Source organism: Dermacentor andersoni, chromosome 1 (genome assembly GCF_023375885.2).
Source record: "Dermacentor andersoni chromosome 1, qqDerAnde1_hic_scaffold, whole genome shotgun sequence".
Lineage (NCBI taxonomy): Eukaryota > Metazoa > Arthropoda > Arachnida > Ixodida > Ixodidae > Dermacentor > Dermacentor andersoni.
Window position 1 is genome coordinate 308,392,068 of NC_092814.1, and position 18,356 is coordinate 308,410,423.

General features: G+C 43.5%; 1 protein-coding gene across 1 annotated transcript in view; it reads right to left on the bottom strand.

The window, feature by feature from the left end:
- Positions 1–18,356, bottom strand: part of LOC126548168 (uncharacterized) — a 148,165-nt gene that overhangs the window by 50,103 nt on the left and 79,706 nt on the right. Inside the window, exons 11-12 of the mRNA XM_072285248.1 lie at positions 15,512–15,641; positions 7,820–7,887 (exon numbers count right to left, since the gene is read on the bottom strand). Of these exons, the coding sequence (XP_072141349.1) occupies positions 7,820–7,887; positions 15,512–15,641 (198 nt within the window). The remainder of the gene's footprint in view (positions 1–7,819; positions 7,888–15,511; positions 15,642–18,356) is intronic.

Consider the following 18,356-nt stretch of genomic DNA (forward strand, 5'->3'; position numbering starts at 1 on the left):
TTGGCTAACATGCATTCTCTTTCTCCAGGAGTAGCGTTACAACATCCCAATTTCTCTGCTTTCTGTAGTTTCTGCAAGCATATTCAGGTCTCCTGACTTTCACGCTACCCTTTGGCTCGTTTTCTTTTTATCAACTACATTTGCTGACGCAATGAGCTTATGCTTGGGCATCATGGATACTATTCCAGCTTGACAGCAATGACTTCATTATTTGAATATTTTATAAAGAACTTGGAAATAAAATTAAACTAGAAATTTAGCAGCCTATTTCTATAACATGAAGAAAAATATCATCATTACAGAATACATATAGACAAACTGAATAACCGTGAGTTGCAAAAGCCTAAGATAATCTAGAGAATTTTTAAATCTGGGTCAAGTGAAAACTTGCTTCAGAGGTTGGCAGCACCGGTTAGTAGATAGCAAATATAGTGCATGCAGCGCGAGAGAACCAGAACTCAGATGTGCTCAACAGCAATCCTCTACAGTGCAGCAGAAGCTAAATATTATCAGTGTCGGCAAAGAAATGAGGAACGGAACTGCTGGCCAAAGATACAAAATGGACAAGTTGTGCATCTCCGAATGGAGACTGTTTTCACAAAAATTTGAGCGTTGTTGTGTGCATTATTTACGTGGCTTACACATCCGGCCTTTCTTCTTTTCAGGGGTGTTGTAAATGGGGGTTAAGGACATGGAGGTGGGCTATACGTGGAAAAATACAATGTGCATAAGATTTGCACCTTACCATGGCCTAGGTTAGTCGTTGGCAAGCTAAGTTAGTAGAGCATATAGTACCTCTTAATCTTAGGGTCATGGGTTTGCGCCCAACACTGGGTACTAGGGTAAGCGATTCCATTTCTTTGGTTCGTGAGCAGCAAAAAAAGAGCCATTGCAGCACTGAAATCCCTAGTGAGTACCGCATAAGAGTCCTCAAATATTCGATACTAAATCAAATAAAAAAAGTTGAATTTAAATAAGTTAATATACAAAATATTTTATAACAAGCTTAAAGGCTTGACTGAAAAAAATTGGCACAAGAGAGGCAACTGTAGCAAATGCTTGGGAGCCCATACATCTGTTGCTCAGCTATTGAAAACATTGGTACTTGGACGTTAGAATGTCTGCCAGCTAATGTGTTTTCAGTTCTTGCAATTACTTCCCCCACATGCAGCATGCAAAACCACAGCCTTCGAGATTTATTTCTGTTACCCCGAGGAACAGGTTGCTGGTGGCTGGATTTGAACACCACCTATGACCAGATGGTCATCTAGGCCATAATGCAGAGCACCACAAAATTTTGCTTTCATTGCAATAGCAATTATATTGCCACATAGTAGTGACGGTAAAGAACACAGTAGCAATACTGTGAATGACGACACTAACTTTTATTAGGCGAACCTGTGCCCACAAAACAGGCTACACTTAAAGCACAACGATAGTGGCGAACACAGTCAGCGATCTTCGAAATCTGATCTGCTGGTCAAGCGCGTCGGCTTTTATACACGAGTCATCGAAGGTTCCAGAGTAATCAATGGTGCCCGCATGTCTTCCCGACAATTCTACACAATTTGCATCGCACATGCAATCAGATTACATAAGCTTTGGTGACAACAGAACCATCGATAACATTCTAGAAAATTTTGATACATGTAGGTACGTCCCGCGCTGAGCGATAACATTTGTTAAGACGATGAAAAGCGCTCACCCGAAAAAGATAAACAAGTTCCCGTGTCAATATGGACACTTGAAGCGCGTTTCCACAGTCGCTGTCACTGTGATGTTCCGTATAAATGTGGAGCCATCGTGACGTCGGGGAAGCGTGCCTGTCTTGCACAAAGGAAGCTTGGTTTCGATTCCCACCCAGGCTGAGATTTACCATGTTCTGTATAAAAACCAAACGATACCATCGTCACCGTGCATCGTACGCTGTATGTGCGAGTGAAAGCTTACGAGGGTCAGCCGATAGTCGCAGCTCAATGTCATGCGCGTGAGGCAGGAAGGCAGGGAGAAAGCACAAAGTCTTCTGTGGTGCGCAAGGCATGGTGGGGAGCTGAGAGTGGGGGCATTCTGCTCCGGCGGCTGCTGCTTATGGCATGGCCACGTGACTACCGCATCTTGAAAGCGATCTGCAATGTGGACGAAGTACGCCACGCCGAGTGCTTGTAGCTTCGTATGCGCTGTGCTTTCGACGTTTAGTTCACGTTGAAACGAGAGACAGCCCGAAGGTCAACTTGCTTGCTGCTGTTGCCGCATTCCTGACTCCAGCACTTTGACAGTGTTTCCGCGGCCATCGAGCAAGATGTGTTCATGTTTACCTGTGCGCATGCGACACCGTGCTTGCTAATTTAGTTAGTAAGCTAACGTTTGAAAGTTTATATGGCCGATAAAACTAATATCCTTACTTCATAGGGCTGTCCACTAATTTATTATCACAATTGATGCTTTGCCTTTCGGGCGAAATTGTGACTTTTTCTGTTCCCTCGAGAATAGCAAGTGGTCATTGCTCCTACAGCAGGCGGGCTCTTCCAGGTGTATAGCTTGTTCATGAAGGCGAACCCACACAATGGATGAACTTGCATATACCAAGCGCAGACGGCACATCACATGACTCAGCCTCGCTATTCTGCACCTATCACTGCTCGGTTGCAGTCAGAGCACACAAAGCTTATGGCTCTTAGATACTGGCTTGTCACTGAGGTACAGTAAAACCTCGTTAACCCTTTGAGGGTCGATTTCTTTCGCCATATGCGACCGACTAGGGTCGATTTCTTTTATTGCAGATTTCAATTCTTCTTAGGGACTTATTTAGAAAAACTTTACCGCAATTTTTCTAGGGTGACCATAAAGTGAGAAAAAAATATTTTGCGTTGGTATATATGTACTCTTCATTCATGAATAATAACAATAAAAAGGAAATAAACTTATAAGGATTATAAATTTGATGCATTTTTATACACGTAGTTCAAGGCCTTAAAAATGCTCACATGAGAATATTTTGCAAGACTCAAATGTTCCTGCTCTTACACTAATATGTACATCCACAGCGTAATCGAACTGCGTAGGTGCACGCACTCAAGAAATCTGTGTGGTTCTGTGCCCGTCAAAAAAGCAAAACGTGTGACAAACTTCTGCTAATCTTAATCTTATCGCCAACCAGATACAATTGGTTTTCGCGAGTGACAAAAAAAAGAAAAAGCAACGGTAACGCATGCACTACGGCATCCTTCCTATGTGCACCCCTGTGAGCACTAAACGAGCCAGAAAGAGGCAGTCGCCCTTTGAGCGATTAGTAGCGAGTTAGCCATCAGTTTTGCAAGCGCAAGAAGCCAGCACCACCCGCGGAACAAAACCCGAACCGTCGCACGCGCGCGCGCACCAATGCGCCAGCGGTAGTATATAGAGGCGCGGGAGCAAGCTAGCTCTAAAACAAACCACGCAACAAAAACAAAGAAGGGACGTGAGCGAAAAAAATTCCCTGTATTCCCACATAATGGCAGCACATGACAGAAAAGAAAAAGTTAGGAAATTGGCGCGCTTTTTAAACGTACAGACAGCGCCGTAAATATACGGCATCGACCATTTTGGGACTTGTTCGTGGCGCCGTATATTTACGTCATTGACCCTCGAAGGGTTAAGCCGTACCTGCTTAAACAGTAGTTTTATTTTAAAAGTAGTAAAGTCAAATTTCCAACTCAGCGGCCATTGAACATAATGCGTTTTGTATCCGCATAACTGTACCAGCTTACTGCGTACGTAATGGTTAACATGTAGTGTTTTCACTTTTCGCCGCGAAATCACGTGCTACGTTGGCCCAGCAGAACAACGAGCCTCGGAGATCGGAACGGCCTCCAAGTGCCCTCTGCGTTTGCGCTTGGAAGGGTGAAGCCACATTAACATCAACATCATTTCGGCACTGTGCCAGAGTCTGATAGCGTCGTGGCCCGTGTTGTGGTGTCGTGCAAGCTAGGACAAAAACTGGGTGCTCAGCATAGCAGAAAAATTGGCCATCATTCGTGTTGCCGAACGTGGCACGAAGAAGTTGGTGCTGGCACGTGAGAGGGGTCTACCATTGACTACGGCGTGTAGCATTTGGAATGCGATGGAGAGGTTGCTCGGCAATGCTGCTGCGACCATGAAAATACGTCGGCTATGAGGTTCGACTTTTCGCCATTGTTGCCTCTGTCACTGCCAAAGTGTCATCTAATGACAGTGATGAGGACAACATGGAAAGCAAAAGTACGGGCGATTCAGGCCCAACAGTGGCAGATGCTGTGCGTTACGTCATTCTCATGTGGATGTTTACCGAGAAGAGGGGGCTGGCGGAAAAGCTGGCTTGAGCTTAAGTGAGTGTGAGGCCGCCATCGTCGCTGCTAGCCCTCCACAGCATCAAACGAAAATAACAGACTTTTGTCACATGAAATGAACAAATACTGCATGTTTTCTGCCCTTTTACCGCACTCTCTTGTAGTTGCATTTTTGGCAGGTAAGTGGGCGATCTCACGCTATTTCGGCTAAGCAGTACAACCGTTTAGTACATACTTTTTCTGAGCTCCGGCCAACTAAGGTTTAACAAGATTTCAGTGTATATAGGCTTGAGAAGGCTACAGCTAAACTGGACTCGGTGCATGTGACTTCTCACAATGCAATTGAGCTACTGGAAGGTGATAGTCCTAGGTCCATTTGATTCCCTTGCACTTTGTGAACTAGTTAAGAAGGTGCCGCAATTCACAAGGGAGGTTTAGGAATAGTGCAAACCCAAAATTAGCGTGAGCTATTTGCTTTCAATAAGAAGAACCCAAGCCAAGTTTGGATTCTGTGCATATGCAGAATGCTACTTTTTTGATGCACAAAAGCTTTTTGGGACGATTTAGGGCAGCAAGTGGAGGATTAACAAAAATGACTAGCACTAATGCTGGCCAGGCAGCGTACGTCTTGCCTTCGTGCAGTTGACAGTGGTAGGTGTTACCACGAAATTCTGACTTGTTTTGAAGGAGCTTGGCACAATTTTGCTCAATTTTATCAGGTTCGGGCAGCTAATTCTATTTTGCACACAGCTTGGTGCAGCAGAGGAACCACTGCAAACAGGCTAATGAAGTTGCCTGGTCTGTCCACTTAGCAGCCTGTACAAATGGGCACTGCACCTAGACCCCATCCCAGCAACCTTGGCAGCATTTTCACAGGGGCGAGATGCAAAAATGCCTGTGTCCCGTGCAGTAGGAGCCCGTTAAAGATCTCCTGGTGTTGAAAATTAATCTGGAGACCCCCACTACAGTGTGCCTCATAACTGAATTGTGGTTTTGGCACATAAAGCCCCAGAATTCAATTCAATTCATCCAGACCTGAGGGCTCTGTCCATGAAGACTATTTCATGACCTGAGAAAAGGACTTAAGTATGCAATGCGCTGGTGGGTCACAGAACACCTGAGGCAGGTGGTGTGGAGCTCACCAGCAGAGCATGACGTGAAAATAGTTTCACATAGGAACACAAACCCACTTTTCTCCATGACCCACATGTCATTTGATATTCCGTTACCCACAGTACATGCTGCAGATGAGCCAACTGTGACTATTCAATACCTTAAAAATTGTTAATTAGAAGCAGCATGCTGATTACTGATGTAGTGATGAATGTAAAACTCATCAAGTTCAAGGCTATTGGTGCCACATCATTTATAGAGGCTACCACCAATATGCTCAGGTAAGCATTGACAGCCATTTTAAAAGGAAGATGCATGCCTGCTTAACAACCCGGAACATTACTTGCTTCCTTGCAAGGCAGTAAGCTGAGTCAATGGTCTGGAGAACACTAAGCCTAGTTCCTTGGGATGATTCAACATCAAGCACAAGCAGTTATGGTACTAACAGCTGCTGGCATCTGCTTCAACGCATGTGTGTTTCCCTCATGGACAAGTGCTTCAGCAAGGGTATAAAATCAAATTAGAGTATGTCTCGGAGAATGTTTCTTTAGAGATCTTCGCTGTCAGTGTGTGCCACAAAAAAATGAGGCTGCTGGCTATAAGTAATGCATAGGCATATGCTTGTGGCCACAAACACCCACAAAAAAAATTACTTTGCCAGCATTTTTGTTTATGGTAGCAATGCACACATCCTTCCTGTACAATAGAAAGTTTGTCAAGAACGGAGGTTAGTGCTCTTAAGCTGGATTCACACGACGAACCAGATCACCAATTCATTCTGCATAAAGAGTGATGATGCTCAGCTGCCATGAATTGCACTTCTAACAGCTTGTCTGCATGTGGTGCAGTACAGCAGCACTTAGCCATGTCGTGCTCATCTGCGGGATTCAGTCAATCATGGGAATCCAGCATTCGCAGAGCAAGAACTCCACTAAAACTGCATGCCGTATAGACTCGCGTAAGGATTGCATTCCCAACTTGCCAGCGCAAAGTTCGGAGAGAAAAAAAATTTTCCCACAGAAAGGCAATCGCGTTCAGTGCCCCGCTGTTACGTGCACACTTTGGCAAATTTTCGTGCGCTGTGTACTTCCGCATGCCGCTACCAGATGCCGAGAGCTATGCGTTGATCTCTAATGAAATGGTACATCCGGGCATCCAGGGCGTGCACAAGGCACTGGCAGCGTCGGCACCATTTTAACCAAAAGGTTTGGTCCGGTGCAAGAGCTGCGCTTCGTCAAAATTGGGGAAAGAAAGTGCGGCCCTTACACGAGTCTATACAGTAAGATCAGGCTAGCCATATCGCTTTTACGCACAACCTGTGATGCAACTGGGTTTGTGTTGTCTTTTAATGCACAGAATGAAACATCACACACACAACCAAGGGAGTTTTTTTTTCTTTTGTAACTTCAAAGTTCTAGGTCTTCATGCCATTATTGCATGACACTCTGCACTCCCCTGCTAGTCCCGCACAATGAGTCAGAATTCAAAGGCAGATGAAGGAACATCTATTACATTCTGCAGGAAACACTGTAGTACTGAGCAAATGTCATTGCTGTCATTGCATGTCATTGCTGAAGCTAGCTAATGTTTCAGCAGATAAACTTGTTGCTGCTAAAACCTTCAAACTGACACGATGTTTTTGTCTTGTTTTTCTTTTTTTGTTGAATTGCTGTGAACCCAATTATTAGGCTATGAAGCCTCAATTCCTTGAGATAGCAGCAGATGATCAGATTGCCTTTTAATGTGACCAGGACAAAATGTGTGCCAAGTGCAGTACCGCCTCGGATGTGAACTGGGAGACTATTGAAGTCAGTGAAACTTGATGTGGTGGTCTCATGTTCCCAGATATCACTGAAGTGTACACATACAGTATGACCATGCAGCTGAAAGCTGAATTCATTTGGAACTCGCTGACACAAGAGGGGACAAAGGGTCCCTCTGGCTTTTGCAAGAGAAGCGCACAATTGGAAGGGCCAATTTGGCAACTTTTGGCAACAGGGGTATTGCATTACCTTCCACTATTGCACTGTGTCAAATGGTGCATTGCTTCAGTTTTTTGTTATATTGCCACATGACCAGATCCACACAGCACCTGGCACACATTGCAAACTGGTCGACTAAAGAGTGATATAATTATTTTTGGTGCTCTCGAGGAATTGAGTCTTTATACCGTAATTATGGAGTCTACAGCTAATTGAAAAAGCAAAAAAAAAAATAAATAAATAAAAGAAGCAGAACCCCAAATTTTCATGTCAGCACTCCTTTAACTCAAGCAAAATTCCTGAAGAACTGTCAGGCCAGGTTTGCAAAACATCAACATTAATGGCCATTGCTTAGTAATTAACCATAATTGGCAAGCAAAATCCCCACAAAAAAAGAAGCAACAAGGAGTAATGACTCACTCGTCGTAAGCTGGACAGCCTTGGTGGTGGAGCAATGGGCTTCTCAAACTCGAACACAATGACTGCAGCTGCAAGGGAAACAACAAAGAACATAGCATGCTTAAATTTGTACACACGAAAATGAGAAACATTGTTTAGGGACCCACACACACCAGCCTTCAACACAGAAAAAAAATTTACTTGATTACTAAGACTCAGGACACAGGCGAGTTGTAAATTTGACTCCTAAACCAAATTGACAGCGCAAAGCTATCTATCTTTTGTTTTTATAAAGGCTGCAAGCTCAGCATGCATCTAAAGCTCCCTAACAAGCCACTCGCAGTAAATTGGCAATATAAAACTTACTGGCCAGGAGAGACCCCTCATCAACTTTCAAAAATCACTGAGAAATTCCTGCCTCCTGGCCCCTTGAATATGCATGCTGCAAGAACGTGCACAGACCTTCAATACCTGGCCACACTTCAACCTCACCAATATGCAAGGTTTACTAAAGAATTATTACACAAAAGTAAGTTAAAAAATGGCATGATACTGAGTGAAATACAAGTGACAGATGAGAGAACAGTCAATTTGAAATAGGGCAACCAGGTGAATTTAGGCCAAAAAGCGTGCAGTGTTTTCAAGACAAGCTCAATAAAAGGCTGGGCTTATCCGAAATTAGTTTAAAACAAGCTTAACAGAATTTCATCCAAAGCATCTTTTGAAAATTCACCTTGTTCAAGCTAAAAATTAAATTATGTATTATTTTCATACCGTTTTTCTAATGAATAATATATGTAAGAAATTGTAAAAGGCTGGTCACTTTCACTAATTAAGACACTACTTTGTGTTACCTGATGGTAATACCTGTTTGTCTAGTTAATAATGAGAGTTGCAGGCCTATATAAATCTTCAGCCATGTTAAAATTTCTTGATGTGAAGTGGCTGGTGTACATGACAATATACAGCTCAGACCGCTTTTCTGCCTCTCATTTATGCTCCCATAGAAGTAATGTATATGCATACTGCCTACACTGCAGTGTGGCCTCACAAGTTGAAATACCGGTCTTAATGCCAGAAAATTCTACAGACAAGTGAGGCAGCAAGCGCGCTTTCAATGGAGCGTGCCAGCGGCGGAGAGGAGAGTGACGAGGACAATGCGGAGGAGGAGGTCACAGAGAGCAAATGAACAGGAAGGCGGAAAAAAAAAAAAGAAAACCACGCCTGCCATGGCAGCAGCGTACAGTGTAGGTGCTCCGCTGCAGACATGTGGAGGATGCCTAGGCAATGGAGAAACCTCTGCTGCACCCACTTGCCAGCAGTGTGCCCACCACGGCAATCTATGCACCAGACACACGTGCATGTTGCTCTTTGCTTTTCCGTTTGCGCGCAGAAAGTAAATACCTTCCTGTTCTGCTTTTTTTTTCTACGTTGTTGCGACTGTTTTAGGTGAAGAACGTGTGGAAAGGCTGGTCGTCAGGTGTTTAATTTTCAAGGTTTGCAAATTTAAAAGGATGCAAACTTCCTAGTGACATGCTTCAATTGTCAGGTACATGTGGCTGCTTGGTCTGCATATGTCTTGCATGTGTGCGGACATTGAAAATCTGTTTTGGTTATAGAGCAGTACCACTTACAGTGCGGAAATTTGTGATTGACAACTTGCGTTACAACTTACAAGTGGCCTACACTGTACAAGAAATCTCCACTTTTTAACTAAATGAGCTTAAACACCAAGGATCCAGAAATGCCCCAACAGGCAAATGAAGAATTCCCAAGTCAACGTGCAAAAGCAACAAGTCCAAATTCACTTGCAATAAACAAAGCTGGTGACCCTGTTTTTAAGCACAAAAGAAAAGGTGGGATACGCATGCACTGACTTGAGTACTCAGAGAATGTAGAAGCTGCTTTTGGAATGTTTGCACTAAAGGAAAGTGGTTACAACCATGGGATGTAGTTACTATAGCTGCAGCAAAGTGTATTTAATTAATTAAAATCTTGGGTTCTACGTGCCAAAACCCCAATTTGATTATCGATCTGATTACATGACACAATCTGATTACAAACCAAAAGCATGATCTGAACCCACATAGTGGGGTCTCTGGATGAATTTTGACGAACTGGGGTTCTTTCATCATCATCATCATCATCAGCCTAGTTACGCCCACTGCAGGGCAAAGGCCTCTCCCATACTTCTCCAACTACCCCGGTCATGTACTAATTGTGGCCACGTTGTCCCTGCAAACGTCTTAATGTCATCCGCCCACCTAACTTTCTGCCGCCCCCTACTAAGCTTCCCTTCCCTTGGAATCCAGTCCGTAACCCTTAATGACCATCGGTTATCTTCCCTCCTCATTACATGTCCGGCCCATGCCCATTTCTTTTTCTTGATTTCAACTAAGATGTCATTTACCCGCGTTTGTTCCCTCACCCAATCTGCTCTTTTCTTATCCCTTAACGTTACACCTATCATTCTTCTTTCCATAGCTCGTTGCGTCGTCCTCAATTTCAGCAGAACCCTTTTCGTAAGCCTCCAGGTTTCTGCCCCGTAGGTGAGTACTGGTAAGACACAGCTGTTATACACTTTCCTCTTGAGGGATAGTGGCAATCTGCAGTTCATGATTTGAGAATGCCTGCCAAACGCACCCCAGCCCATTCTTATTCTTCTGGTTATTTCAGTCTCATGATCCGGATCCGTGGTCACTACCTGCCCTAAGTAGATGTATTCCCTTACCACTTCCAGTGCCTCGCTACCTATCGTAAACTGCTGTTCTCTTCCGAGACTGTTAAACATTACTTTAGTTTTCTGTAGATTAATTTTCAGACCCACCCTTCTGCTTTGCCTCTCCAGGTCAGTCAGCATGCATTGCAATTGGTCTCCTGAGTTACTAAGCAAGGCAATATCATCAGTGAATCGCAAGTTGCTAAGGTATTCTCCATCAACTTTTATCCCCAATTCTTCCCACTCCAGGTCTCTGAATACCTCCTGTAAACATGCTGTGAATAGCATTGGAGATATTGTATCTCCCTGTCTGACGTCTTTCTTTATTGGGATTTTGTTGCTTTCTTTGTGGAGGATTACGGTGGCTGTGGAACCGCTATAGATCTACACCCTGATTCCGTAGTGCCTTCATGACTGCTGAAGTTTCAACTGAATCAAATGCTTTTTCGTAATCAATGAAGGCTATATATAAGGGTTGGTTATATTCCGCACATTTCTCTATCACCTGATTGATAGTGTGAATATGGTTTATTGTTGAGTAGCCTTTACGGAATCCTGCCTGGTCCTTTGGTTGACAGAAATCTAAGGTATTCCTGATTCTCTTTGCGATTACCTTAGTAAATACTTTGTAGGCAACGGACAGTAAGCTGATCGGTCTATAATTTTTCAAGTCCTTGGCGTCCCCTTTCTTATGGATTAGGATTATGTTAGCGTTCTTCCAAGATTCCGGTACGTTCGAGGTCATGAGGCATTGTGTATATAGGGCAGCCAATCTTTCTAGGACAGTGCTCCCACCATCCTTCAACAAATCTGCTGTTACCTGATCCTCCCCAGCTGCCTTCCCCCTTTGCATAGCTCCCAAGGCGTTCTTTACCTCTTCCGGTGTTACTTGTGGGATTTCAAGTTCCTCTAGCCTATTCTCTCTCACCTTATCGTCGTGGGTGTTACTGGTACTGTATAAATCTCTATAAAACCCTTCAGCCACTTGAACTATCTCATCCATATTAGTAACGATATTGCCGGCTTTGTCTCTTAACGCACACATCTGATTCTTGCCTATTCCTAGTTTCTTCTTCACTGCTTTTAGGCTTCCTCCGTTCCTGAGAGCCTGTTCAATTCTATCCATATTATAGTTCCTGTCTTACGCTTGTTGATTAACTTAGAAAGTTCTGCCAGTTCTATTCTAGCTGTAGGGTTAGAGGCTTTCATACATTGGCGTTTCTTGATCAGATCTTTCGTCTCCTGCGATAGCTTACTGGTTTCCTGTTTAACGGCGTTACCACCGACTTCTATTGCGCACTCCTTAATGATGCCCATAAGATTGTCATTCATTGCTTCAACACTATGGTCCTCTTCCTGGGTTAAAGCCGAATACCTGTTCTGTAGCTTGATCCGGAATTCCTCTAGGTTCCCTCTTACCGCTAACTCATTGATTGGCTTCTTATGTACCAGTTTCTTCCGTTCCCTCCTCAAGTCAAGGCTAATTCGAGTTCTTACCATCCTATGGTCACTGCAGAGCACCTTGCCGAGCACGTCTACATCTTGTATGATGCCAGGGTTAGCGCAGAGTATGAAGTCGATTTCATTTCTAGTCTCACCATTCGGGCTCCTCCACGTCCACTTTCGGCCAACCCGCTTGCGGAAAAAGGTATTCATTATCCGCATATTATTCTGTTCTGCAAACTCTACTAATAACTCTCCTCTGCTATTCCTAGAGCCTATGCCATATTCCCCCACTGACTTGTCTCCGGCCTGCTTCTTGCCTACCCTGGCATTGAAATCGCCCATCAGTATTCTGTATTTTGTTTTGACTTTACCCATCGCCGATTCCACGTCTTCATAGAAGCTTTCGACTTCCTGGTCATCATGACTAGATGTAGGGGCGTAGACCTGTACAACCTTCATTTTGTACCTCTTATTAAGTTTCACAACAAGACATGCCACCCTCTCGTTAATGCTATAGAATTCCTGTATGCTACCAGCTATGTTCTTATTAATCAGGAATCCGACTCCTAGTTCTCGTCTCTCTGCTAAGCCCCGGGAGCACAGGACGTGCCCGCTTTTTAGCACTGTATATGCTTCTTTTGGCCTCCTAACTTCACTGAGCCCTATTATATCCCATTTACTGCCCTCTAATTCCTCCAATAGCACTGCTAGACTCGCCTCACTAGATAACGTTCTAGCGTTAAACATTGCCAGGTTCATATTCCAATGGCGGCCTGTGTACGGCCTTTAACGTGGCGGCCTTTAACGTGTACCCAATGCGCAGTACAAGGGGGTTTTTGCATTTTGCCCCCATAGAAACGCAGCCGCTGTGACCAGGATTTGATCCAGTGACATCGTGCTTCGCAGTGCAATGCCATAGCCACTAAACTACTGCGGTGGGCATGGCAAGTTTGTCAACTAACATTCTGGCGAGCAGTTTTAGCAATAGATCAACTTTCGAAGAGTCAAGCTTTGAATAAACAGTGCCCGAGGCAAGGTACATACGAAATAATGCACAAAGCAAAGCATGCACGACATTTCAAACACAAAAAAAGAAAGAAAAAAAAGATCTGTGAGGCGACCACGTCACAGGTAAAAAAAAAAAAAGTGGTACAGAAAAGAATTATGAATATGGACATGCCACCTTCGTTTACAAGGCACTTCATTCCTTTTGTTGGCTGCGTGGCTATGAAGAGGCAATGCTAAAAAAGTAGGCTTGCGCAAATATCAATTTCTTGGTTGGAAGCAAAGCCGAAGTGAAGTCGAAGCGAATATTTCAAATAGTTTTGGGGATTTGCATAAAACCTTCACTGAAGAACCAGATATTGATAAATTTAGAAAACGTTGGTTCTTTACTTGCATAAAAGAAAACCTGTTCACCTCATGAGCCAGTTAATTTTCGAAGTGCCATTATTCATATATTTTCATGCAAAAACTCCAGCAGCACAGAAAATTTGTTTACAGGTTCTTGCTTACTGTTGCTTCAGTCTACTTAAAAATTTTTGATGGTTAAGGCCACAGGAGCATTTCGTGTTTGTACATTGTGCATCATCGTGATGCTGTGAAGTGCAACCTTGACTGTGCGATGCTGGCAGTTTATGCTGGGTTGCACAAATTCAGCTTGATGCTTTCTATCTGCATGTGAGCTCAACCCGTTTTGTTCTGCAAGTACGCAAACTTAGAAGGCACACTCCCCACTTTTGCGATCCTCAGTCTAGCCCCCACACATGAGGTGGGACCCGATCACCGATGAGCAGAAAACATCCAGCAACAGTTTGGTGTCCACTGCTACGCCTGCCTTGGCTGTTAGGCCTAACCAGCCCCATTTCGTCAGATGTCAGCCACCCAAGTTACGGTTTAGTGCCAAATTAAGGCAAATTTATTCCCAACAGCCATACAGCCGCCGCAAATAATATGTTTGAATAATATCTTTGAATAATCAAGTAGGTGCAGAAATCAGTAGTTGATTGTAAACGAATCACCTTATAGGCTATGAGCTATGCGATGCGGCTGTCTCATGAAAAGCGAAACTCAATTATTTGTGTTTTAAAATTTACTTTATTTCTGTACATATAACACACACCAAAAATATTTAAAATTTAACAATAATATCAAGGTGCAGGCTAGAAGAAAATTTTGACTTGAGGGATGGCTTCACGGCAGTGTGAATTTTGCCTCAAAGTTTGGTTTCATGGTGGCGCAGCCCTCACTGCCGTGAAACCAGCTTTAGGGCAAAGTTTTCAGCCATTAGTGTCGTCAAAAAAGTGGGAAATAGAGCCTCTGGCTAGAGACACAAGGTAGTTGATCCATTCATCTGTGATTGGTAACTCTTTTCCCAAAAAATTCAGCCATTGTATGCAGTTACTTATTGATTATTTGAACTTTGTTGCACCACCACCATGTGCTCGTATACAGCCAATGTATACCGATGACTGCCATGCGATGATTTATTCGGCTTTTAGAATAAAATCACCATGCACCTCATTTTAAATGCCACATTTGTAAATGACGGAACTAGCAGCATTTTCGGTGGTAGGGCAATTTCTTGGCTTCCTGAGTGCTACTATGCCACTAGGCCTAAATGACAAAGCAATTTTGATTTAACACTAAACGTGCCAAGTTTTGATGAATTCCTTTGAAATTCACGTTCAAGCAATGCGAGTCAAAACACCTTTAGGACAGCCAGTCATCACCACGTTTGATTATTGGTTTTTTCAGGAGGATGAGTTAAGATTATGTGGGTGCAGGCACTCAGCCAGCAGTGACTTATCAAAAAAGGCATGCTGGTATGCAGGTCACAACTAGTGGTAAATTCACTTGCACAAAAAATGAAAGGAGGCAATGGAAAACTTCATACTTCACGAACACCTCACCAAGCAAATGTGTGGACTGGCATTGCCAGCAACGCACAATATTTTGTTGCATCTTTTGTGCCTCATACTGGTGTCACACGTGCACTTTTGATGACGATCGACGCCGATCTGGATCGCATGTCATCATCGCAATCAACAATGGTCACTGCAAAACCGTCCAATGATCCGGATCGAGTTACTGTCTGCTGATCATCTGCAACTCTCAGAACTGCACAGTGCCTTGGCTACAAATGCAGATTTGCAAAATGTGGCTAAATTTGGACAATATTTCAATTTTACAGCTTAGTACCGCTAATAAAAAAGTTTTAAAGTGCTTTTTATTGAGCTGCCCACAATTTTAGTTTTTGGCGTTTTCAGAATACTGCACTATAGGGAGCAGGTAATTCAGGTAAAACTTGAGAATCTCCTGTAACGCCCCCTGTAAGTAGGAGCATAGTTAAATTTTTTTTTTGCAATGTACCAACTCGTTCTTGAGACAAAATTTTACTGCAACAATTAGGCAACCGGATGCCATGCCACTCATTGTGACAAGATATATGGCAGTAGCAGCAAAACCGCTGTTATGCACTACAGCCTGTATACACTCACATTGATTATTTCATACCCTCCCTTCTCTAACGAGAAACAGGCACTTACCATCCCTGATCTTCTTTTGAAGTTGCGGGGAAAGGGATGACCAGCTCTGGCAGTGAACCACACGATTGGCATTGTGGATCAGGAATCGTTCACACTGCCGCTGAATCTTGCGCAGCAAGTCGGTAAAGTTCTGCAGCCAGAAAGAGACCAACAGTCCAGCACTACCCATGAAACTACATTTCGACCTTAATTTAACAAACTTTGATCAAACTCGCTTTACTTAAATTTGGTTCCCTTTTATAGGATGCTTCCACAGAATTCAATAAACATTATTATTCATTGCACTGCAGTTTAAATGAAAAATTCAAACATTAAATATTAAAACTAAGAACATTAAATATTAGAACATTAAACCTTTGTACTGCAGCTTTGACTTAATGAAGTTTTCACATGCCACATGAGCCTTTCTGCAGCCTCTAGCTCTCAGGGTGATGCATGTAGAAGCACCAAGAAAAATGCATTGCTGTGCCATTTGAAGCCTGGCAACTTGTTAGAATCTGCACACGGCACTTTCCATTTCTGCTTGATGGGCACTCGGAAACATCAGTGGAACCTTGCGGTACAGTCGAACCTGCTTATAACAATGTTCAAGGGCCAAGAAAACTCCATTGTTATAACCAATACTTCTTATAACCTGGTTGCATAAAAAGGAAGGGACAGACATCAAAACATTTCAATTAAACAGAAAAAGGTACAGTGGAACCCACTTATAACACTACCGATTTTAACAATACTCGGATATAACAAAGAGCAGCCACAGCACCATGAGCTTCTGTATGTGTTCTGTGGTAAAATAAACTGCTCCATATAATGTTCCCATCCCACATTAATGGTTAAAACAATTAAATCTGGCTAATGGGCCTGTTTATTGAAACGAAAAGGAACGCAAAATCTTGGAAAAGAAAATAAATTTTGGCAAAACCCATCTCATGATGACTGTCGATGGTAATGCAATTAGCATTCAAGCAATGCAGACACAATGTATTGCTGAAGGATCATCTATTTAGAATCTTCAGTGGCCATTCTAAGACTTGCGTTGCTTCGAGTATATGCACATACACTGTTCAGGTTTTGGCCCACAGTTTCTATGGCACTCGCTTGCCAAGGTCAGCCACGAGCATGAAGGCATGACAATGACTATAGAACGACACAGTGATGACGATAGGATGATGAAGAAGGAGTTATGTCGATGGAACAATGAAGGTGGTATGACGACAATGCCACGAGGACAACGGGATGACGATGATGGTGTGGCGATGATTGTATCATGAAGACTGTATGACGACAATGGCATTGATGATGATGATATTACAACAATGGTACAACGACAAATGTGTGTGGATGATGGCGTGATGATGACAGAAATGATGAGAGTTGAACGATGACGTTGAATACGATATTGGAAAGATCACAACGGCATCACGACAACGGCATTACAACGAATGCGTGATGACTGTATGGCGACAGCAATACAATGACGAAGTTGCAGTGAAGATGATGAAATTACCACAACGGTATGACGACGAATGCATGACGACTGTATGACAATGATGATGTGACGAAAACAGCGTGACTAGAGTTGGGGGACAAAGTTGCAATGATGATGATGCAGTGACCACAACGGCATCACAACCACGAGCACATAGTGGCTCAAGCTATTGGACATCTTGGTTTGCTGGGTCGGCGTGAAAAGTGCGCCAACGACACCATGACAAAATTCAGATGACGAAGGTGGAATGACAGCAATGAAATGACCTCGATGGCATTGCGACGACAATGATATGATCTTGATAATGACCTTGATAGCATCACGACAATGATAAGACAACGAATGCATAATGACTGTATGATGATGATGGCGTGATGACGAACAGCATGACTAGAGTTGGTAGATGAAGCTTTAATGATGATGATATGATGACCATGACGGAATCACAACCACGAGCAGGTACCTAGTGGCCTAAGCTTTAGACAACTTGGTCCACTGGGTCGGCATAAATGGCGTGACGATGACGGCATAGCAAGAGTCAGATGACAAAGCTGAAATGATGATAAAATGACCACAACCGCATCATGACCCCAAGCGCAAGGCTAGAGGCCAAAGTTGGTAGGCAATTTGGGTCGCTGTGTTGGTGTAGGAGGTTAGATAGATAGTAGATAGATAGATAGACTCAAAATGCCCGAAGTAGGCAAAGAATGCTAATCGCATTAAAAGAAATGCGAGCTGCCACTCTTGCCTGCTTGCTGTGTATGCTGCACTCCTCTCTCCCATCTCCCTTCCACCCCTCTGAAACATGAGTCTACAGCGCTGACAGATGCCCTCAGCAGCGCTCATTGGTGGTGTTGGCTCCCGTTTTGGAGGGGTGCAAGGATGACGAGAGAGAGAGGCATGCAAGGCTGGTGATGTGGCGTGTGCGACATGCAAGCGGTTGCAATGGCTTGTTTTTTTTGTGTTTTTTTTTCCAGGATTTTACGCTCTTTCTTTAGCTGCAGACACCCAGTAGCCAGATTTATTTGGTATAACCAATAATGCGGCATGGGAGCATTGTAGTAAGCAGTTTACTTTACCATAGAACACATACGAAGGTTCACAGTGTTGCGGCTGCTCATTGTTATATCAGATATAGTGTTAAAACAGGTACTGTTATAAGTGGGTTCGAGTGTATTGGTACATGTGCACTAGATGTAACGCTGGGAGTACATCCACTGCCATAGCCACGAGTGGGACTGGCTAACATTCACAGGGTTAGATCGAAACACATGTACAAATCCCCAAGAAAGTAGAGCGACGGGACAGCCAATCCTGTAGCTCCATTGTAGGGCATTGCACACATAATGTGCACAA